This window comes from Talpa occidentalis, unplaced genomic scaffold (genome assembly GCF_014898055.3).
Source record: "Talpa occidentalis isolate TD23 unplaced genomic scaffold, MPIMG_talOcc4v2.1 talOcc4.7, whole genome shotgun sequence".
In the NCBI taxonomy this organism is placed as follows: domain Eukaryota; kingdom Metazoa; phylum Chordata; class Mammalia; order Eulipotyphla; family Talpidae; genus Talpa; species Talpa occidentalis.
The window spans coordinates 83,282,650-83,305,428 of NW_023605083.1; the positions used below are offsets into that span (position 1 = coordinate 83,282,650).

Sequence of the window (22,779 nt, forward strand, 5' to 3'; positions counted from 1 at the left end):
GCTGCCAAAGTACAATCCAGAAAAAGCAATTCTCTAGAAGCCAATAAAATGCCATCAACATACAAGGAAAATTCAGTTTTATCTAGGGGCAGAATTAATAAATAGATATACATAGAGCACTTTCTAAATTCTCTTTGGTCTGGAGAGATCAGATATAACTGAAGAATATTAAAAATGAAGTTTTTGAGAAGTAAAAACAAAGTCACAAAAGGCCAAACGTATACAAATTTAAGATCCAAATGACTTTGTTTGCTGAAGGATAAGTTCCTTGAGATACATTTCTTTTTTAAAAAAGATTTATTTATTTATGCATACAAGAACTGGGGTACAGGCCAGAGGTGTGTGGGGTGGGGTGAGAGGCTTCACCAGAGACAGAGTGGGGAACAGAACAGGCAGATTGACTGAAATACACTGCTGAGGGGAGCAGCGGGCGAGACGGGAGAGGTGTGCTGCGTCATGTGGGTATCTCCCTAGCCAGGGATGGAACTCATGCTGCAGAGGCTGCGGATAGCTTCATAGGTTGCGTCTTAACTCCTTGCACCACCAGGGAGGCCCGAGATACATTTCTAATCTTAAATCTTAAGGTTCATGTCATGGCTCCTATCCTTTGGTTTGTCCATCAAAAACTAAATCCTGAGCTCTCTAGGGAGATGATGAGCATAAGTACTCATTGTGTCATTGAGTATCATTGTATCTTTTGTTTTTTTAATAAAGAGTTATTTATTTATGCCTACAAGAACGGGGGTACAGGCCAGAGGTGTGGGGGGGTGAGAGTATTTACCAGAGACAGAGTAGGGAGCAGAACAGGCAGATTGACTGCAATACACTGTTGACAGGAGCAGTGGGTGAGTCAGGAGAGGTCTGCTGTGCCATGTGGGTTCCTCCCTGGCCGGGGATCGAACTTGTGCTGCAGTGCTTGTGGTCAGCTTCATAGTGCTGCATCTTAACCCCTTGTGCCACCAGGGAGGCCCTCATTGTATCTTTTGGATAGATTTTGTTTTGGAAAAAATTTTCATAGCTATTCCAGTGACTCCTAGAAGAGGCATTTAACCCTACCCATGTTTCAGCTCCTGTTCTCACTTCAAGCTATTTGGTTCACTTTCTAAAATTTTTTAAAATTTTATTTATTACAGATTGGCTTTGAGTTCCCAGATGTTTTAACTCCACATTTAAGATTGAAATGCTAGCTTTTGAGACCTTCAAAAAACAGTCAAACTGCTTCTGATAAGCCTACTAAATATATAAATAGCACCTTGGGAACCCATGAAGTATTGTTTACTAGGCTCAAGAGAGGAAACACAACAGAGAAACAGGAGGGGAAAATGGAAGATGCCTCTGGCTGAAAGCAACAGCACTGAAGACATGAAGCGAAGGAAAAAGTCACCACTCTGAGATGTTGAACTGAGATGTGGATTAGAGCTAACTGTGGCTACCAGCAGCAGAATGCCCAGGATTTGAACTCCTGTCTAACACCTGCAAGAACAGAATGGTAAAAGGTCACAAAGTAAAAACACACTGGATCATCAAGGCGGTCATACTGAGCTGGCAGTAGGGGAGATCCTCAGGTTCCCAGATAGGCCCTAATCTACAGTAGAGGAGCTCAAGCAGGGCTGGGGCGAACCAGGTAGGACTCCAGGTCACAAAGTCCTTGAAGAGCATGGACTCCGATGGACTGAGTTGGGTGGCTTGTGTCTTCATGACAGTGTTCACAGGCTGCTTCTGTAGGAGCTCTGGGTCAAAGGCCACACTCTGAAAGAAAGGGTGGAGCTGGAAGTGATGCAAATAGAGACAATGGAAGGGATTCTGACATAAGAGCTGAAGAGAAAGGGAGCATGAGGGATGAGGGTCTAGGATAGGAAAGGAGATGAACAGATACACTGGAAAAGGAGAAAGAAGTTCATGGAGATGAAGAGGGCAGGAAAAAGAACCATAAAGAGAAGAGAATTTATAAAATGGAGAAAAGTGTTAATACCAGGACAAAGGTGGGGATAAAGGAATGGCACTGGGAAGAGAGCAGCAGTGGCCCACTGTCTCAGAAGTGACCTCTCTCGGGCCTCCCCTGGTGGTGCAGCGGTTGAGCGCTGGGTTGCGAGGCTGCCTGCAGCCTCTGCAGTGCCAGTTCAATCCCCGGCCACCAGCGAGGGTCCCACAAAAAAAAAAAAAAAAAGTGACCTCTCTCATGGATGTGGAGATCATCTGGAGGACCCAAACTCAGTAATGAAATTTGAAGTGGTGGTTAGAGGGCAAGTAGTGAGGTGGTACTTGATCAAGTTGGAGTCCCTGCCCCCAAGCTAATCAGAAATGGGTAACTATCACTTTAATTATAGGGAAAGGACAGTGAATGGTTTGGTAGTCAAGAAAGAAAACAGTGCTCATCCTTACCTCATGAAGCAGGAGTGAGAGCCCTTGGTTAAGAGAAGCTGGGATCTCAGTCACAGTGGGTCACGCTTGCCAACATAGATACATGATCTCTCTCTGCAGCGACTGGGAACTGAGTTAAGGGGTGGGAAGGTAGCATTCCTTAGTTAGAATAAAGCAAGATTTCTAAGGTCATCCTTTTTCCCACCACAAGGTTAAGCTCCTCTTTTCTACCAGTTCTCACCTTTCCAGTTGCCAGAGAGAAAAGTAAGACACCCAGAGACCACCAATCAACTGCATGGCTGTAAGGCCCTCCACTCAGGACCTCTGGGGCTACAGATTAGAAAGATAACTTGTCACTGATATCCAACAGCTAGCCTCCTGCCCAGTGTTTGCCCACCAGTGTTAACTTCTCTCTCACCCATATACTGAAGGGTGCCACAGGTAGTATAGGTGCAGGCTCCCTGGGGCAGGTGGCAGGACAGACCAAAGTCTGTCAGTTTCAGATGGCCTATGAAAGAGAAGGCAACAGTATGACTCATCCACCTCTTGTCAGTCATGACTTACTCCCAAACCAAAATACCTCTCATTCTGGCCTAGCAAAAGCACTTACCTCGTTCATCTGGAAGGATATTCTCCATCCATCTGAAAAAAATAACAGATAAGAAGTTATTATTCTCCCTCTTCTTTCCAGCCCACTTTCATCATGTACACTCCCCAGGAAGAAACACTACTCTGCTCTCAGATCTATACTTGGAGGGCCCTTACTCAAATCCTTAGCACTCATGGGGGCCCCAATGTCAACTGTTCTCAGTTCCCCTTTGCCTTCTTGGACCTGTTGGTACCTCTTACTAATGCCCCGCCTCAGACACAAAAAAAGCACTTTACCTTCACATCTCGGTGGATGATACCCAAGTCGTGGAGATAGCCTATGAATGACAAAGTATGGCATATGCTGCAGCTCCCCTGGCCTTTCTAATTTCACTGGGCGCCTCCACTCCATCCCTATCCCTGTTCTTTTACCTTCAAAATTAATACCAATAATGTCTCTGATGCCCCGCCCAGTTGTTCCCTCCCCATTTTCATTACCACTCTTGTTTCACTTACACAGCACCAGAACCAGCTCAGCAGCAAAAAGGCGGATGGAAGCCTCAGCAAAGCAGCCAATAGCAGACCACAGGGAGTACAGATCTGTGCTGCACACTGCAAACCACCAGAAGACTAGGCAGTATTGAGGGCTACTATGCCTGGGCTCAAGGCATTGTAGACCTCCTGCCCAAATTGATGCCACCTGCTGTTCCCTCTCCGTTTGGGAGAGAGAAGTGCTATGAGAAAGGGAACAGCAAAGGCAGAAGAGAGAGGGATGGGTAACCTCAGAGAAGAAGTACAGAACAACTCTTGGGAAGGAGGCCAGTCACTCATTAATGAAGAGGTGCCGTTTTCCCTGCCAGCTGTCCCCCAAACCGTGCATAAATGGATGGTTGATCTGTCGCTAGGGATGAAGAAAACAGCAAATTAAAGGAGGGTCATTGAGGATCAAGGCAGCCAAGAAGTCAGGTTTTACCTAGTTGTTTAGAAAGGATGCTGCTGACCTCACTCTTAGTTCAAGTGAACTCACTAATTGGGACTGCCTGCCTGGTAATTTCAGAACCAGCATAATACTAAGGCACACACTAGGTCATGCTGGAGTGAGTTCCCTGATAGACCTTAGGATAACTGATGATAGCTACTTTTCCCATATCTTCCCATGTTAAAGTACCTTGAATCAGAGGGAGGGGACAGAACCTGGAAGAGCAGACAGTTGGACAAGAAAGGTACTTTCCCCACCTGGGATTTAGCTCTTCCCAGGCCTATTTGTACCTGGATATTAACCTCTTCTTTGCACTGCCTCAGGCTGTCCCTCTGTAGGACCTTTACCTTGGGCACCACCTATAAAGAGAGGCATGATGACTCCAAGACTGGAGGCAAAGAGGAACTCCCTGTTGGCGCAAGGGGTTAAGCACCGCACTATGAAGCAATCCGCATCCTCTGCAGCCCTAGTTCGATCCCCGGCCAGCCAGAAAGGAATCCACATGGCAAGGCAGACCTCTCCTGCTGCTCCCCTCAGCAGTGTATTTCAGTCAGTCTGCCTGTTCTGTTCCCCATTCTGTCTCTGGTGGATCCTCTCACCCCCCACACCTCTGGCCTGTACCCCAGTTCTTGTATGCATAAATATTTTTTTTAAAAAAAGATTGGAGGCAAAGAGAAGAAAGTAACATGAAAGATTACGTAGGCCCCTCCCTACCTTGACTGCAAATACTGCTTTCTGGCCACAATCTAGCACCTTGAGGACAGTTCCAAAAGAGCCTTTGGCCACAAGGCCTAATATCTGTACAGAGAAATGGAGAACAGGGCAATTGAGACTGGTTGTAGATTTTTCTCCCTAAGACTGAGACCCCTTCAGGGGATTCCATTGACCTACCTTCAGCTGCTGCTGCCCCCTAAGGGGCCTAATGGGAAATTCCGGCAGAAAAAGGTTGATGAACTGAGGCACTGGCCACTCAGACAGAGGCTTCTCTACCAGCAGTGGGACTGGCTCGAGAGGCTTCTGATGCAGGCACTAATGCCCCCGAGGTCCCCACAGTTCTTCCAGACCTGACCTCGTGGTCCTCACACCTGACCAGAGGCTCTTCCAGCCTCGGACCAAGGGGCCCCAGATGTTGCCACACTGCTAGGAACCAAGGAAGCCACTTTAAACCTTCTGCCCTTGAGGAATTACAGTTTCTGCCCATCTTAGCAGGCATTCCCTCCCCCATAAGTCTCAACCCTAGCTAGAGATATTTTTTTGACCAAGTATAACTGCCATTATCCTCACTTTGGACCAAAGCCTAGAGTTCCTGGACACAATTCAAATCATCTAAGAAAGCAATCATTGGATGTTTCCCCATAAGGCATTAGAAATATAGCCTGCGGGGGCCTCCCTGGTGGCGCAAGGGGTTAAGCACTGCACTATGAAGCAATTCGCAGCCTCTGCAGCCCGAGTTCAATACCCAGCCGGCCAGGGAGAAACCCACATGGCACAGCAGACATCTGTCGCCCGCTGCTCCCCTCAGCAGTGTGTTTCAGTCAGTCTGCCTGTTCTGTTCGCCACTCTGTCTCTGGTGGATCCTCTCACCCTCCATCCCCCCTGGCATCTCTAGCCTGTACCCCAGCTCTTATATGCATAAATAAATCTTTAAAAAAAAAAAAAAGGAAATACAGCCTGCGTCTCTCAGTATGGAGCTGAGATACCTCCCTTCCCCACCCCCACATTGGGCATCACTAACATACTCCTCACCCGCTGCTTCCCAGACCTCAAGTCCATGCCTCCTTCACCTTCCCTAAGCAGGCTGTCACAACCCCACAGCCTACCTTCTGAGAAGCAGCCACTCGGGCATGTTGCCACTGCTGACAGCTCACTGCTCCCATCCCCAGCCTCTGCCTCCTCTCTGCTAAATCTGCTGTCCCAGTTACAGAAGCAATTCCTCCCCCTGATGCTGCATTACACGAGCCCCGCCTTTTCCCTGCTGTTCATGACTAGAGCTGCAAGTGATGCAGCCAAAACCTTCCCTACCCCAAATCCTATTCCTCCAGGTTTAGTCTAAACTAACATGTGCAGAGACCTATCAGCATGGAGTCAAAGTCATACCAGAGCTGGGAAGTATCTGGGATACTGCCGCAGACAGAAGGAAAGAGGCCACCTCATTAGAGTGGCAGCTAGAGGATGTATCTTGGGTTGATGGAGAGGGAAGGACACTTGCACTCAACACAAAAGGAAAAAAAAAAACCCAACATCAAATTTAAAATATATATTTTTCTCTTTAAATCATTTTCTTACCATTTTCCAGGTATGCCCCAGGGGTACCCATGGCCAGCCCTGGTTCCTATTGCCAAGTAAGCTTGGCAAAGACTGGGGAGCAGCTGATACACCCAGAACACCAATATCTTTCATCCAAGGCAGTGGATTGAGGGTCAGATCCACCCCTGCCAGCCTCCGATTTCTGGCACCAGGGGGAGAGCAGTTATACTTAAAATATATATTTATATATGTATCTTTATAAAAATTTACCACACTTGATCAGGACTGTACCCCCACCCTTTCAACTGACCCCAAGGGAACCAGATCCCAGCCTCGGGCCTATTCTCTGTATCTTGCTCTCTTGATGCCTCTCTGGTTCTGGGCCTGCTGATCAGCGTGAGGTAGAATTCTCAGCATTATCTACCAAGCTCTGCAGGGGACAGACCAGCTGCTAAAGAGCAGTGCCTCTCTCCACAGTACCCTGCAGGCTCCTGGCCCCACCCATCCTGAGGGATGAAGGGAAGTGCCTCCCACCCCACAAGTCCCTGGGGCCTGAGCCAGAGTCAGCTCCTGTACTTCAGTCACTCTTGGATTGCCGGATCACTTGCGCCTGCCAAAGATGGACTTCTTGCCAGGGTTCTTGTTGCCCACCCTCAAACCAATGAGGAGCCGGGCTTTCTCCTCCTCTTCCTGCTGTTGCATGTTGATGTTTGATTTAGTCTCTAGCTTTCCCCGGACCTCGGACCCTGTTGCAGACTTCAGCCTTAGTTTCTCTTTGATTACCTGATAGGTTAGAGAGTAAAAAGGAAGGTAAATATTAGTGGGACAGGCTGAATAAATCAAGATAAATCAAGTCAATGAAGATTTATTAAACTTAACGTGAAGGCACAATAGGGCAATTCAAATTATAAAATGATCTCCACTTTCAAGAAGCCTACCGTCTAAAGTCCATTCTAAAACTGAGTTTGTGTAAGCCCTGAGTTCCCAAAAAAAATCAACAGTAGTTAACAGAGGAAACAGTAAAGATTCAGTCCAATCATCTTGAGCAAAGTCACTCACTTCATTCACCTGCCCTTTCCCAAGACTGCTATTAATGTATTCTACAATAAAATGCTCCTGAGCAGGGCCTCCCTGGTGGTGCAAGGGGTTAACCATCGCACTATGAAGCAATCCGCAGCCTCTGCAGCGCGAGTTTGATCCCTGGCCAGCCAGGGAGAAACCCACATGGCGCAGCAGACCTCTCCTGACTTGCCCGCCGCTCCCCTCAGCAGTGTACTTGGGTCAATCTGCCTGTTCTGTTCCCCACTCTGTCTCTGGTGAATCCTCTCACCCCCCACATCTCTGGCCTATACCCCAGCTTTTGTATGCATAAATAAATAAATCTTTTAAAAAATAAAATAAAATGTTCCTGAGCAGAGGACCTGCTTGCTACCCTGCTAACCAAACAGCCATGAACTCTGGTGGGATACCTGCGCAACCAGGGCTTTGCGGCTGTCCCTCTTGACAGCCATGGCAAAGTCCAGCCATGTCCATGTGTTGTTGTGATACTCTAGACAGGGGAGCACCAGGTTAAGGTCACCCCAGTCCACACTGTTCTTCTCACCCTGTGAGAGGAGGAGGGAGAGAGAAAAGAAGAGGGAAGAAACATATCAATTGTTATTTTTAGTCCAAGCCAGTACTTGAGCCCAAGTCTAGTTAGCCCCTTCCCATAGTGATAACCTACAGATAGTGATGTCCCTCTACCTCGGCCTAGTAATGGTGCTCACTCCTGGAGAGGAGAGCAGAGGGAAGCAGATGTAGCACTCACAGACTAGTTTCACAAGCTGAAATCTGTCTTTAATCTCTGATTTTATCTGGTTCACTTCCCACCCTGTTCTAAAAAATGCTGGGGAGGAGCAGACCTTGTAGCTGACACATAGTGGAACTTGTGGGATCTTTATGTAGATGAAGGAGTTGTTCATGGCCGCTCGCTCTTTCATTTTGTCAATATCATCCACTGGGTGCTAGGACAAGCAGGAAAATTATGAGTCCCTAAAACCATCAGAAGAAACTTAAGACCCCAAACATCCTACTCCCCTGGAAAAGATGCAAAGGAAACAGAAGAAATCCTCAGCTAGGCCAAACCCAGCTCCCATTTTTCTGTCTTTAAGAGCATGTCAGGTACCTCAGGTGCTTTGCGAAATGACCTCCTGACCCCAGAACTCCGATTCAAGCCCTGTGCTACACCCTTCCCAGGGCCCAGGGGTGCTGCATCATCTGTCGCCATCAGCTGCCGAGGCTTCACCACTGGTATTCCTATGAAAAAGCAAGCACACCAGCTGTCGTCCTCTTTCTGAAGCTTCAGTTGTCTCTGGGACCGTTACCCCATTTCTTCTGGCGTTCCACCACAAAAGTTCTCACCAGTAGTCACCAGTTTGGATTTATCTTCTTCATCACCAACCTCATCATCTTCCACACTTCGGCCAGGAAAGAAAAAACCCATTATTCTATGGAAGAACTGGTGTGTCAGCTGGATGGTGAGAGGCACCACATTTACCTAAAGAGGAAAAAGGCTGAAGAAGCAATTAAGCTCAGACATCATCCCTCAGTTTTCCTAACCCTAATATAGCATCAGGTAACACAAAGAAAGCTTCTGACTGCTCCTTCTTCCTGGGTACCCAAAGGACTGTTTACTAACCTCAAAGTGCTCCTTAACAGAGATACCCCCAACAGGGGGTCGGACTTTGCTGAAGAGGCGTAGGGCCAGCTGTCGTCCAGATTGGCAGGAGCTCTGGGGCCGCAGGACTACCTGTAGGGTAGAGTGATAAATCAACCCACAAATCTTCTACAGACTTAGAAGGGAAGCAATGGTCTTACTAAGCTGGACAAGCTTCCACCATTTCAGATCACCACATTGTTGGCAAGAGAGGGTTTATGCGGGAGGACTTTTACAAATGCTCTGTAGTAGGAAGCATGTGAATGGCGAGGAATGGGGAAATGACTTGCCTTGTAGACAGCATTGGGCAGGAGGTTGTTCATGGTGAACCAGCCCAACTCCAGAAGATGTTCTGCTGTATCATCAGACTTATTCACCTATAAAAGACGGATAGCCCACCACCCAATCCACTATAATAAGCATTTCTCAGGAGCCGTCTAGAGAATTGCTATATATCCTATTGTTTTCAGCTTCTCCATGTTTAATCCCTATTTTTTGCTATCTCTTTCAATGTTAAAAAGTCAATACATCCTATAATCCAGAGTTTCTCATGGGTACTCCAGGTCTCACTGGTACTAAATGTCAGCATTACTTCTCAATCACTGTGACACTCAAAATGGTCTCACTTCCAAATGTCCAGGAGCTTGTGGAAGGGACTCAGACTTCCATGCAAAGAGGAACTGCAGGAAAGCTGAATGCTAGTATAGAATTAATGGTTCTTTTACAAGTTGGACTTGGAAGATTATTCCTTCTGGGCATTTCTAGAGATACTAGTCAATGAAGGAAGCATTTGATCAAGTTTATGTATATCTCTATTATTTCACATTACAAACATGTCTAAGGGGAGCTCTGCTCATGTTTCTATCATTAATAATCATATAATTAGCCCCTTTTTGTTTTACTTTTTTTGTGAATCAGACATCTGAAATAGGTCAATGCCTCTCAATACAGCTGCCATTCTGTGACCGTATATGCCCAATACCTTGCTGTACAGGAACCGCTGCAGCTCCAGTTCAGCTATTCCTAGCTGTCCATCTTCCTCTGTCAGACGCCACCGTGCCTGAGCGAAATAGAACTCAGTGCGACGAACCACACTCACATCTTCTTGCTGCTTTCGCAGCTCCATCTTGTTGGCCTGCTGCAACTGGAAATCCTTGAAACACCTATAAATGGACAGCAGGAGCAAAGTTAACAAGGGTGAAAGAGTTGGGGTGGTGCAGAATGCTCTAGGTGATATAGGAGGAAAACTCCGAAGATGGACCTATTCTGGAACATTTATTCCCTAAAGTTTTTTCATGGATTTCCTGCTCTCCTCACCTTGAAGCACAGAAGCACAAACCCCATCTTTCAGGTCTATACCTTACTGATAAAGTAGCATCTTCCCACTAATAACCCTTATGGTTGTATCTGCAATTGTGAAGATATCTTCCTTTCAGTTCAGCTGCATAGTATCACGGTCACAAAAGTGATCAATCCCAACTACCCATTTTTCTCCCTTCCCTAGAGGTATTTTATTGAAAAATCAAAGGATTTTCTTGGCCAAGTCCAACAAGGCTCATTCAGAAAGGGATGCCAGAATCTACAACAACAGCCTTTGATAACACATACTGGATTCTTGGGCATCCCTGGTGGCGCAGGTGGTTGAGCACCGCCCTGTGAAGCTGTCTGCAGCCTCTGCAGTGCAGGTTCAATCCCAGCCAGCCAAGGAGAAACCCACTTGGTGCAGCAGACCTCTCCTGTCTCACCCACTGCTCCCCTCAGCAGTGTATTTCGTTAGTCTGCCTGTTCTGTGCCCCACTCTGTTTTTGGTGAATCCTCTCACCCTCCCGTACATCTGGCCTGTACCCCGGTTCTTATATAAGTAAATAAATCTTTAAAAAAAAAAACAAAAAACACATACTGGACTCTTAAGAACACAGAAAAGAAAGAGAAATCCACTCAAGTGTGGCACTGAAAAGCACAGGTAAAGAATGCTAGGGCACCTGATGAGGATATTAAGTTCTTCACTTTCCAGCTGTAGGTTGGCCTTCTCCTGGTTTAGCTGCAACTGAAGCTTTTGGTTCAGGTCAAGCAAATTCTCATTCTTGCTGTCATCCTGCAAAGACTAAGGACAGGAGAAAGAAAGAGGTGATTTCCCTTGCCCTAGGAGACCTCCCTAGCTTCAAACCGGCCAGGTCACTACCTTCATGATAGAATACATCTGTTTTTCCAGCTGCCGTATCTGAGCCACATGCTGCCGCACAGCCTCCTGCAAATGTAATATGCTGGTGCGCTGCTCCTCAGGATTGCTAGAGATCTCCAGCTGGAACCTGACCCGCTGCTTTTTCTCACTGTGCTCCTAAAGAAATGGAAAAGGAAATGACAAGATTTTTTAATAAACAAGTATTACCATAAAGTAGAACAGAAAAAGGAACAGGAAACAGAGATCTCCAAAAAAAGAAAAGAAAATTGGGGGTCTCTTCTAGAAATTCTATCACTGTGTAATAACAAGAGCAAGGAATGGGCCAATACAGAAGATTTAATAATTTGGATTTCACTATAAGCCAGTCTCACAAATGGAGATGAAGATGGAAGTTGGGGGCAGCTACTGTTTTCAGAGGTATTTAGGTGACTGAGTAGAGAACTGACCAAGAAAAACAATCAAGTAAATAAGCTCGGACATTTCCAAGGTAAGTGATATTTCAACTGCCATTACTGACTAATAGAGGATGCACCAACCACAAGGCCCTTTTTCCATTTGAAGCATGGCTTTTCTTTTTGGACTCCAAATGAAGGACAGGGTCCAGGGGTTCCCGTGAACCTAAATGGAGTTCCGACAGGGCCCATGCGCACCTTCCGCTTGGGTTCTACATGGAGCAGCAGGTTGTTGACAATGTCCAGGATCATGGCATACTGAGCCGGGTTGGTGGAGATTTCCAGCTCATGATGGATGAGGGTGAAGGTATCCACAGCCCCTATGTAATTGTTAGCAGCTAAATAAGAGGTTCAAGTTTCTCCTTAACTATTTACCCCACCTCCTAACCCATATCTGGAGCCAATCCTATTAACCCCATAGAAAGGGATTGTGAGACATCCTTATGGGTGGAAATATGTTTACATATTTCAGAATCAAATAATACTCATTCACCCCAGTTTCCTCCAAGAGTACAGGATATTCTTACACAAGAACTTACAAAATATAGAGCCAACTCTAATGTTAATGCCTGCTGCACAATGACACTTTAAATAACAGTACTGTCTCAAGATCACTAAGAAAATAACTAGTCTCACAAGTTCCCTAGTTCCTTCCTGAAAGCCTTTCATGTCCTGAATACCTTCCTGCTTCTTTAGGAGATCTTCCTTTTCCTGGTTCTCATGAACCTCAGGTGGCTTAATCTGAGTTGCAAGCTCAGGATCGATGTCATGGCTGTAACTAATATAGTACATTCGGCAGTTGCAACGCGAAATGATCCTCTGGACTTGCTGGGCTTGTTGTGCCTCAGCTGGTTGGTTCCAATCTGGGAAAGGGTGAGAAAGACATTCTCAATAGAGGTATTTTTGTGAGTCTCCCAGCTATGTGTGATGTCTAAAGAACTCCAGACACTTCCAACCAGCCCTAACACAAAATGGTCCTACTCCAGCATATTTTTGTCTTAAGAGGAGGTAAGGAAATGAGGCCCCTTTGGGGTGCCCTCACTACAGGATGGGGTGGAGGGAAAAGCGAACCTGTGGTGGTGGTGACCATGCCTCCCACTGCCTGCCCGCTCTCCATCAGCTCCTGGACAGAGTCCAGACTACGCTGCCGGTGCTCTTCAATATTCTTCACCTAAAGACAGAGATACAGATACCTGGGTCACAGATCTCCACATGATGTTAAGTAGTGATACTATCTAGAGTTCATCCGTCTGGAATAGCTTAAAGGATCTCCTAAAACGGAGAACATATGTCTATTCCTTCTATCCCAGACCACCAAAATTTCCAAACTCAACTGAGTTATGTGCACATTTTGCCAGGCCCACATGCCTCAGTCCAGAAAGACAAGCTAGGTTAAGATCAAATCAGGGGGGCCTCCCCGGTGGCGCAGCGGTTGAGCGCTGGGTTGCGAAGCTGCCCGCGGCCTCTGCGGCGCCGGTTCGATCCCCGGCTGCTCCCCAGCCACCGGAGGAGGGTCCCACATGGTGCGCAGACCTCTCCTGCCGCCCGCTGCTCCCCTCAGCAGTGTACTTCGGTCCTTCTGCCTGCTCTGCTCCCCTCTCTGGCTCTGGTGAATTATCTCACCCTCCCACACTTCTGACTGTACCCAGTGCATGTATAAACAAAACAAACAAACAAACAAATAAATAAATAAAACATGCCTCTATAAAAAAAAAATTAAAAAAAAAAAAAAAAAGATCAAATCAGGGGCCTCCCCGGTGGCGCAGTGGTTGAGTGCTGGGTTGCAAAGCTGCCCGCAGCCTCTGCAGCGCCGGTTCAATCCCCGGCTGCTCCCCGGCCACCGGAGGAGGGTCCCGCATGGCGCGCAGACCTCTCCTGCCGCCTGCTGCGCCCCTCAGCAGTGTGCTTTGGTCCTTCTGCCTGCTCTGCTCCCCGCTCTGGCTCTGGTGAATTCTCTCGCCCTTCCGCGCTTCTGACTGTACCCAGTGCTTGTATAAATAAATACATAAATCGTTTAAAAAAAATATCAAATCATGGCCCAAATCACACCCATTAAGATAGCTACTTTCAAAAAAATAGTAATAATAGGTGCTGGCAAGGATGTACAGAAATTAGAACCCTGTACACTGTTCGTGGGAAAGTAAAATGGTACGGACACTTTGTAAAACAGTGTGGCAATTCCTCAAAATACTAAAAATCAAATTATTCAATGACCCAGCAATTCCTCTTCTGCCTATATATCAAAGAGGTATTTGTACAACCATAATCGTAACAGCATTGTTTACAATAGCTAGAGTATAGAAGCAACCCAAGTGTCCATCAGTGGGTGAATGGATAAGCAATATATGGCATATATATTATTATTCCACCTTAAAGCAATATATGGCATATCCATTATTATTCTGCCTTAAAGGAAGAAAATTCTACTACAACATGGATGAACCTGGAGGACATTATATTAAGTGAAATAAGCCAGTCAAATACTATGATTCTGCTTATATAAGACAGTAGTCAAAATCATAAAGAAAGAAAGTAGGGCCTCCCTTGTGGTGCAAGGGGTTAAACATCGCACTATGAAGCAATCCACAGCCTCTGTAGCATGAGTTTGATCCCTCGCCGGCCAGGGAGCAACCCATATGGCGAGGCAGACCTCTCCTGTCTCACCCGCTGCTCCCCTCAGCAGTGTATTTCAGTCATTCTGCCTGTTCTGCTCCCCACTCTGTCTCTGGTGAATTGTTTCACCCCTGCCCCCCCTCCCCAGCATCTCTGGCCTGTACCCCAGCTTATATGCATAAAAAAATAAATCTTTTAAAAAAAGAAAGTACAATGGGTGTTTGCCAGGGACTGGGAGACAGGAGAGTTATGTTTGATGGGTGTAGTTTCAGCTTTACCAAGATGAAAAGAGGGCCTCACGTTGGCGCAGGCAGTTGAGTGCAGTGCTGTGAAGCTGTCCGTAGCCTCTGCAGCATGGGTTTGATCCCGGCCGGCCAAGGAGATTCCCACACGGCGCGGCACACCTCTCCTGTCTTGCCCGCTGCTCCCCTCAGCAGTGTATTTCGTCAGTCTGCCTGTTCTGTTCCCCACTCTGTCTCTGGTGAATCCTCTCACCCTCCCGCGCATCTGGCCTGAACACTGGCTCTTGTATGCATGAATAAATAAATCTTAAAAATAAATAAATAAATAAATGTCCCCTATATTTAAAAAAAAAAAAGATGAAAAGAATTACTGAGACAGATGGGGGTGAAGGCTATACAACATTATGAATATATTTAACACCACTAGACTGTATACTTAAAAATGGTTTAAGAGAGTAAGTTTTATGTATATTTTATTTTTTTTAAAGATTTATTTATTTACGCATACAAAAACCGGGTACCTACCAGAGGTGCTGGGGGGGGGGGTGTAAAAGGATTCACCAGAGACAGAGTGGGGAGCAGAACAGGCAGAATGACTGAAATACACTGCTGAGGGTGAGCAGTGGTTGTGACAGGAGAGGTCTGCTGCACCATGTGGGTAACTCCCTGGCTGGCTGGGGATCAAACTTGTGCTGCAGAGGCTGCAGACAGCTTCACAGTGCTGCGCTCAACCCCTTGAGCCACCAGGGAGGCCCAATTTTATGTATATTTTAGCAGAATAGAAGTAGGAAAAAAAAATCAAAAAATCTTCAGAAGGAGAAATACCAGATGGTGTCACTAATATGTGGAATATAAAGTAACTAAATTAATAGTCAGGTAAGAACAAGCTGAGACACTAACTCTTGACAGCTGACTACAGAACTGCAGGACCAAGTCGGGAGAGGTGTGGGAGAGAAAGAACAAAGAGGGAAAGAAAGCACAATGGTCTATGGTAGTGGAGTATGGGTGAGCTGATGGTAGATATACTATGATGGTAATACTATGATGGGGATACCCTAATACTACCTATTTAAAAGAAATAAAATTAAAAAAAATAAAACCACCAATGACTTTCCCGCCCACTTTAGTAATTCATCTATCTGTGCTGCTATTTTCTGTCTTCAGGCAACCACTCTGACACTGTTGCCAAGGGGGAAAAGGACTCAATTCTTTTGAGTCTCTCTGCCAAGCTGAAGTCAAAGTGAGTAACAGAATGAGTAATATGGGAAGACCATTAAGTAGATCTGCCAAGTCACAAAAAAATTCAAACAGGAAAGGCAAGATCAAATCCCTCCCACCTAAGCCCAAGGACATTCCACTATAGTGCTAATATCAGAGCTCAAAAAAGGGGTTCACTTGCATGCCTTAGAGAAGCAGAAAATGGGAGATAGGCAGGTCTTGCATAACTCATCCTTTCTACTTCTGCATGAGTAGTTAATACCTTCTGTGCCTACCTCCTGAGACTACTGGTAAAGGGCATGGATTGCCTGAACCACAACTATATTATCAGCATAATCTCTCATATTACCAATCATTTATTGGTTTAACATCTGATTTAAATGCTCACTACCATGTCTATAATTACACTTGAGGTTGCCTGGAGTGAGCCCTAAGATCAATGGAGTAAGAAGCACCAGCCAGGGAGGAGGAAAGAGGAATCAGTTTTATCCCCATTAAATAGAACAACAGGGCCTCCCTGGTGGCGCAAGGAGTTAAGCACAGCACTAGGAAGCCATCCGCAGCCTCTGCAACATGAGTTCAATCCCCAGCCAGCCAGGGAGCAACCCACATGGCGCAGCACACCTCTCCTGACTTGCCCGCTGCTCCCCTCAGCATTGTATTTCATCAATCTGCCTGTTCTGTACCCCGCTCTGTCTCTGATGAATCCTCTCACCACCCGCATCTCTGGCCTGTACCCCGGCTCTTGTATGCATAAATAAATAAATCTTTAAAAAAAAATAAAATAAATATAACAGCAAATGAGGTTATGAGATTGGTCCTTATCACAGTAAGCTGGATCCAGCAACTCATTTGAGTGCACCATCTTCAACACAATACACACACTTAACACCTGGTACATAAGTGATGGCAATGCAGAATATTGGCTAGGTACATCTTGTAACCACTAGATCTCCCAATAATTCTAATATTATATCCTAGAAATTACAATGCAAATTCAGTTTTACCAAGAAACGGCACAGTCCCTGCCAAGTGCTCACAATCTCACCATCTAACAAAAACATCTTGACACATACTTAAACCTCCCAGACATACTGACTTTTAAAAAATTAAAAGACTACTTTCTATCAGGAAGTTTTACTTATATCAAAGTACTTTGTGTAGGGTAAAGGAAATATCAGGCTTTTCTGCCCTTCCGCCATCAGGATAGATGACGGATCCTTGTCCTGAATGCATGCCTGATGGCGGGCACCTGGAATAGGTGTGGGCACAGGTAGATGGGATTCAGCTGAGCTAAGACTGTGCTTTTTTAAGGGCGGCGTCAGAGGGACGCAGCAGCAGCAGCAGCAGAAACCGAAGGAGAAGCCGAAGCAGAAGCCGAGAAGCAGCAGAACGAACGCCAGAGAGTCCAGAAAGAGTGAAGACTTGCTGGGGGCTGGGAGGCCTGCCAGCCTCCCAGCCCCCCAGCCAGTACCCCTGCCTGCCATATGCCTGGTGAACCCCAAATAAAGGACCTGCAAAACTACTGAGGACTCTGACCCCTCCTTTACCCGGTCTGCATGGGATCAGAAAACCTGCACTGTGGCCATTCCTGACCTTACACTTTGTTACTGGAATTTTTCAACAATCTTGTGTGGGTGAAGTACTAACTCCATTTTACAAATAAATGTGAGTTCCCCAGTTCCCGGCTACTATAACAGCAAAGCTGGCATTAGAAATCACATAACCTGACTCCTAGACAAGCACTCTCTTTTTTTCTTTTTTTCCTGAAGATTTATCTATTTATGCACACAAGAACTGGGGTGTAGGCCAGAGGTGTGGGGGGCGGGGTGAGAGGATTCACCAGAAACAAGTGGGGAGCAGAACAGGCAGATCTACTGAAATACACTGCAGAGGGGCGCAGCGGGTGAGACAGCAGAGGTCTGCTGCGCCATGTGTGTCAGCTCCCTGGCCAGTGATCACTGAACTCATGCTACAGTGGCTGGCGATAGCTTGATAGCTCTGAGACTTTAACTCCTACACCACCTGACAAGGCCTGACAAGCACTCTTTCTATATGACCTACTGCCTTGCTGAAACAACGAATCATCTTCCTAAGAGAAAAGGGAAGTAGAGAGCTTATCCAAATTCCCTGATTTACTGCCTAGTTTTCTTGGCTGCCTGCTGATTAGAGTGATCTTATTAAATGGGATCAGCAATCTTTTCAAAAAGTAAACAAGTTCCAGTCTAAATTCTAGTGTTAGGATGTGAGAATTTCCCTTGCAAAGAAACAGAAGAGCATGAACTTTAAAAAAATAAACATGTACTCATTGACCAAAGACAGATAACAATCTCTACATTCAAGGTGATATCAACCTCACTATTATTCTTAGCAGCAATAGGTACTGTCAAGAGTCTTGCAGCTATTCTGGTAGAAGGGTTAACTGTGGAAAAATGGGTTAGATTATAGGCTTTTCTCAGCCCTGCTGACTAACCTCTAACCACAGCTGTCGGCCATCCTGCTCAGTGGGGCTGCTTTCAGTGGTAGCAAAGTACTGCATGCCATCCAACAGGCACGTCCAGGATGTCTTTTGTTTTAATGTGTCACCGTACCAGGCTGGATGATGTTGACACTGCAGCAGCTGGGCCTTGGCAGCTGACACAATGACACAGCCTTCTGTTTCTGCTCCACGAAGAACCATCTGAGACAAAAGCAGGGTCACAGCATCAAGGCAAATGGTTCTAATTCTGGCTTACTGAGTGAACTCACCTGGCTTTTCGTCATGGAAGTGATTACCCATGATACCTACTGGAAGGAGTAGTTTTGGGGGCTCTATTCACCCATTCCTTTTACAGATACGGGAAAGTAAACAAATTTGATCACAATCTAGCCCAATGTTAGGGTGCTCTGGTGAAATACCTGACAGTTGACAAGCTCAATAAGGCAGTTTCGGTTATATATATCATCTGTCTGGCAGGCAGCAATGCCACACAACTGGTCGCTCACACCTGACTCCTCTTCTGTGAACACTACAAACCTATCTGTTTCTTCAATTAGTTTCTGCAACATGTAGGCACCTGGAAGAGAAACACAAAACGAGGAAAAGTCACCATCTCAAGGCAGCAAGATCATAACCAGGCCAAAACAATCTTCCTGCAATTTCTCTAGCTAAGGAAAACTAGAAAATATTCTCCCCAGCCCACCCTACTTCATGACCCTTGAGGACAAAATAAGGGTTGACATTTCATTTCCCTCTTATTTTAATACAAATAACAGATTTCCAAACAAACTTAGAAACGCTCTCTAATTGTAGCATTTTTCTTTCTTATGCATATCCATCTCTGGATACCATTCCAGGAACTTCTCCCCCATTTTTGTTCCATATGGGGGATGTGCTCCAAACCTGAATTCAACAACTCTACACTTCCAAGACAGTTACCTCCTGGTTCTCCTCTTTCTCATACTGTTACCATTATGCCAGTAACTGGCTCAAAGTCTCAGTCATCTGTTTGAACTCATTCTTCTAACCAATTGTCAGATCACTTATATGCACAGTAACATTTCTATCCATCCCCTCATCTCCATTCCTTCTATCTCTACTTTGCTCAGGTCCTCCTGGCCTCTAGTTGAGATATCATAATAATTTTCTAATTTGTCTAACCAATTTCAGTTTCTTTCTCCCCAGTACTCTTACACACCATTGTCAGACTGATTTTCCTAAAAGTAAAACTCTAATGACACTTAAAAACTCTAACGACACTTAAAGGCCTTCATTAGTTCACCATTGTCTACTGAATAAGGATCAAAATCTCCTTAGCCTTTAGTGATCCACCTCTCCTTTTCAGCGCCTTCTCTCACTCCTCTCCTTCAGCAAATCTCTATGCCAGTCAAACTGTTCACTCACCTTTGGGCAAACTGAACTCTTACCTACTTCACTCTATTCAGGTTGTTCCTTCTTCCCTGAATTTCTACATGTTCAAATCTTAATAAGTCTTTAAGGTCCAGCTCAAATGCTACTTCGAGTGAACCCTTCCCTGATCACACTCCCTCCTTCACTCCAGTGAAGAACAGCTCCCATATTGTTGAATTTCTCTCTTGTGGCATTTATCACTTTTCACCTTGTTCTTAAGTGCACCATAAATTTGTATTTCTTGGACCTCCCTGCTGGTGGCGCAGGGTTTAAGTCTCAGCGCTATCACACTATTGCCACTGTGGCCTGAGTATGATCCACGCCCCAACCAATCCCCCTCTCTCCCCCCTTGCCAAGGAGCAGCAGACCTCTCTGTCTTGCCCGCTGCCCCCCTCAGCAGTGTATTTCAGTAGACCTATTCTGCTCCCCACTCTGTCTCTAGTGAATCCTCTCAACCCCGCACCTCTAGCCTATACCCCAGTTCTTGTATTCCTAAATAAATAAATCATAAAAAAAAGTCTCTTTCCCAGTAGACAGAGATATCCAGAGAATATCTAAATCTCCACTGGTTGGAAAGATGGCACGCTGAGCAAGAAAAGCAGAGTAAACAACAACTGGAAAGTCCCCCACCTTTGGCCTACACCCCAGTTCTTGTATGCATAAATAAAAATAAATTCTTTTTTTTTAAAAATTTGTATTTCTCTGTATTTGTTGTTCCCTCTCCCTAAAATGCCCTCTCCTTTTTCCTCACCCACAGAACTTTTACTCATCTCTTAAGACCCATCTGAATTAATCTCTCTGTGAAGCCTTTCTAGACTTACCTACTCTTAAATATTTTCTTTTTCTTTAAGATTTATTTAATTATGCACGTAAGAGCCGGGGTGCAGGCCAAAGACATGTGTGTGGGGTTGGGGGTGGGGGAGAGGATTCACCAGACAGAGTGAGGAGCAGAACAAGCAGATGTACTGAAATACTCTGCTAAGGGGAACAGCAGGCAAGACAGGAGAGGTCTGCTGTGCCATGTGGGTCACCTCCCTGGCGGGGGATCAAACTCGTGCTGCAGAGGCTGCAGATAGCTTCATAGTGCTGCATCTTAACCCCTTGCACCACCAGGGAGGCCCCTCCTAAATATTTTCTTACTGAACATTGTTACAAAGCATTTTCATAATGACACAATAATTTTTATGACCACCAGTTTCTGAACTCTCCTCACCTTTGTATTGCCAATGTCTAGGCTCATGTGGGGATTAGAAATCCTCAATAAAACCAAAATGAACCTAAGAATGCATGACTGGGTTAATGAATGAACTAATCTTAGCTCACCCAGAGACAATAAACTTGTTGAGGTAAGTAGAATATCATACATTCTATATCCCTCATTGAACAGGCACAATGCTTTGTGCCTGTTAAGTAGTCAATAAATATTTGTTGACTAAACAGCTTAATTCATCAAAGCACAAAGCAATTCTCTAATCCTTTGCTTTTTTCCCCTATTCAGCCTGTTTTGGCCCCTTTACCCCTTCCTGATCCTTTTCTCCTGGCTAGAGAACCAGATCTTCAATTCTCTCATATTTCTGCTGGGCAAGACTTAAGTGTCCTAATAGGGAAGAATAATAGTTTTATCTCTATGCCCAGATGGAACCTGTCATTATTTAGACCTCAAACTCCTGTCCAAGACCATATCCACAGTCTTAAACCTAACCCTGGGGAGTCTTATCACCCTAACTTACCTCCTGATGACCCCTTATCAGGCTGTCCACTATAGCTGGGAGTGCTGATGGGGGCTGGGGCACTGGTCAGGACGCTCTGTTTTGGCTTCTTGGCTGGCAAATGGGGATCAATCTTTAACCCCTTCAGGGCCTCAGTAGAGAGATTACGTTTGAGCACAGCTGCCTTTTTGTAGCCATCATATAAACCAAAGGCAATATCCCGATTGGTGGTTGTCCAAGAAGCCCGTAAATCTACCAAGTGCAGCTGGTGTGTGTGAATGGCAGGATCCCCAAGTCGAGTAGAGAGACTCTAAGAAACAGGAAAAGAATCTTAGGGTAGCATGGAAACTCCCACCTAGACCACAAATGCAGAGCTAGGAAAACAATCTCATTAAAAAGGAAACTTGTTTTAGAGGAGAGGAGAAGACCCCAGAGAAAGAAACACTAAGGGGACATAGCATGTGCATTAAATTAAACTCTTCACTACAACCACCGTATTTTCAATGACTGAGAATTTAACATACAATCTCCTTAAAAGATTAAGAAATAATAATAAGATGCTAAGAAATATTTTACTCTCCTTCCTAAGGGTAAGAGGCTATCTTTAGGAGACAGAAAAAAAAGAATTTTCAGAAAGATGGATGCTAACACAGCTGACACAGACAGTACATGAGAAAGTAATGACATTTATGCTAAGGTTATAGTTAGGAATGTGACCAGGAACTTAGTCTAACACTTACTGTTATGGATTCAATTGTGTCTCCCCAAAATTCACAGATTCAGGCCACAACTCCTAATGAGATAGTATTTGGAAATAGGGCCTTTAAGGAGGCAATTAAGTTTAGATAAGGTCATAAGGACGAGGTCCTGATGATGAGATTAGTGTCTTATAAGACTCCAAAGAGCTTTTTCACCCTCTTTTCCCGCCATGTGAAGACAAAGAGAGAAGGCAGCTGTACACAAGCAGGGGAAAGAGCCCTTCCCAGAAGCTGACCAGGCTGGCACCCTGATCTGGCACCCAGGCTCTCCAAAAACAAATTTCTGGTATTTAAGCCATCCAGGCTATGGTAAATTGTAATGGCAGCTGAAGTAGACTGAGACACCTATTGATAGAAATAAGGTGGTAAAGAGATTGTGCCGGGCAGTACCTCCTCAGCCATGCGGTTACTGTGCCGTTGGTAGGTGAGGGAGGATAGGCTCAGTAAGTGGGTCTTTGTCACCAAAGGATCGAGGCAGTGATCAGCATTCTCTTCAGTGGGTGAGGCCATCAAGTGAACAGTCACCTGACTTAGATCACTAACCATCTGGGTCACACTCCAGTCAGAGATGAGGCGCCGCATCACTGTGCCCGCTGAGGAAAGAAGGCATCCCAGTATAAAAGTGTGTGACAGGAAGAGGAAACAAAGGGGACAGAGAAAGGGAGAGAAGACAAGGAATGTGCTAGGAGAAACGAGGGAGTCTTTAACCTTACCTTGAGGTATAAGCCGCTGAGTTCCCCGAGTGAAGACATGGCCCTGACTGCACTCAATCTGGATGCCCCGATGCTGGGCAAATGAGGCCCAATAATGTACCTGGCAATAAGACAGTGTAACACTGAGCAAAGG

The 22,779-nt window shown here is 45.6% G+C and overlaps 2 protein-coding genes across 5 annotated transcripts in view; both read right to left on the bottom strand.

Annotated features, from left to right (window-relative positions):
* Window positions 1-1,550: 1,550 nt before the first annotated feature.
* RSKR (ribosomal protein S6 kinase related) lies at window positions 1,551-5,701 on the bottom strand. The gene is given in 14 exon segments (XM_054688602.1): window positions 1,551-1,644; window positions 1,647-1,815; window positions 2,383-2,431; window positions 2,433-2,491; window positions 2,603-2,691; window positions 2,780-2,869; window positions 2,972-3,003; window positions 3,242-3,287; window positions 3,466-3,596; window positions 3,777-3,850; window positions 4,219-4,287; window positions 4,643-4,726; window positions 4,820-5,068; window positions 5,675-5,701. Coding segments are annotated over 14 exon segments (1,212 nt in total). The 3' UTR covers window positions 1,551-1,600.
* A 469-nt stretch (window positions 5,702-6,170) lies between these two features.
* BLTP2 (bridge-like lipid transfer protein family member 2) overlaps window positions 6,171-22,779 on the bottom strand; it is a 28,635-nt gene continuing 12,026 nt past the window's right edge. For 3 of the 4 annotated variants that reach the window (XM_037491879.1, XM_037491883.1, XM_037491882.2), the window contains exons 22-39: window positions 22,647-22,746; window positions 22,324-22,526; window positions 21,197-21,485; window positions 18,476-18,633; window positions 18,051-18,257; window positions 12,576-12,675; window positions 12,185-12,367; window positions 11,703-11,824; window positions 11,053-11,208; window positions 10,853-10,974; window positions 9,853-10,033; window positions 9,161-9,247; window positions 8,853-8,963; window positions 8,576-8,711; window positions 8,340-8,470; window positions 8,077-8,178; window positions 7,645-7,779; window positions 6,171-6,958 (exon numbers count right to left, since the gene is read on the bottom strand). In XM_037491879.1, the coding sequence (XP_037347776.1) occupies window positions 6,776-6,958; window positions 7,645-7,779; window positions 8,077-8,178; window positions 8,340-8,470; window positions 8,576-8,711; window positions 8,853-8,963; window positions 9,161-9,247; window positions 9,853-10,033; window positions 10,853-10,974; window positions 11,053-11,208; window positions 11,703-11,824; window positions 12,185-12,367; window positions 12,576-12,675; window positions 18,051-18,257; window positions 18,476-18,633; window positions 21,197-21,485; window positions 22,324-22,526; window positions 22,647-22,746 (2,706 nt within the window). In that variant the 3' untranslated portion in view covers window positions 6,171-6,775. Of the gene's footprint in view, window positions 6,959-7,644; window positions 7,780-8,076; window positions 8,179-8,339; window positions 8,471-8,575; window positions 8,728-8,852; window positions 8,964-9,160; window positions 9,248-9,852; window positions 10,034-10,852; window positions 10,975-11,052; window positions 11,209-11,702; window positions 11,825-12,184; window positions 12,368-12,575; window positions 12,676-18,050; window positions 18,258-18,475; window positions 18,634-21,196; window positions 21,486-22,323; window positions 22,527-22,646; window positions 22,747-22,779 lie in introns of those variants that run through there. The other variant, XM_037491881.1, reaches the window with a different exon arrangement.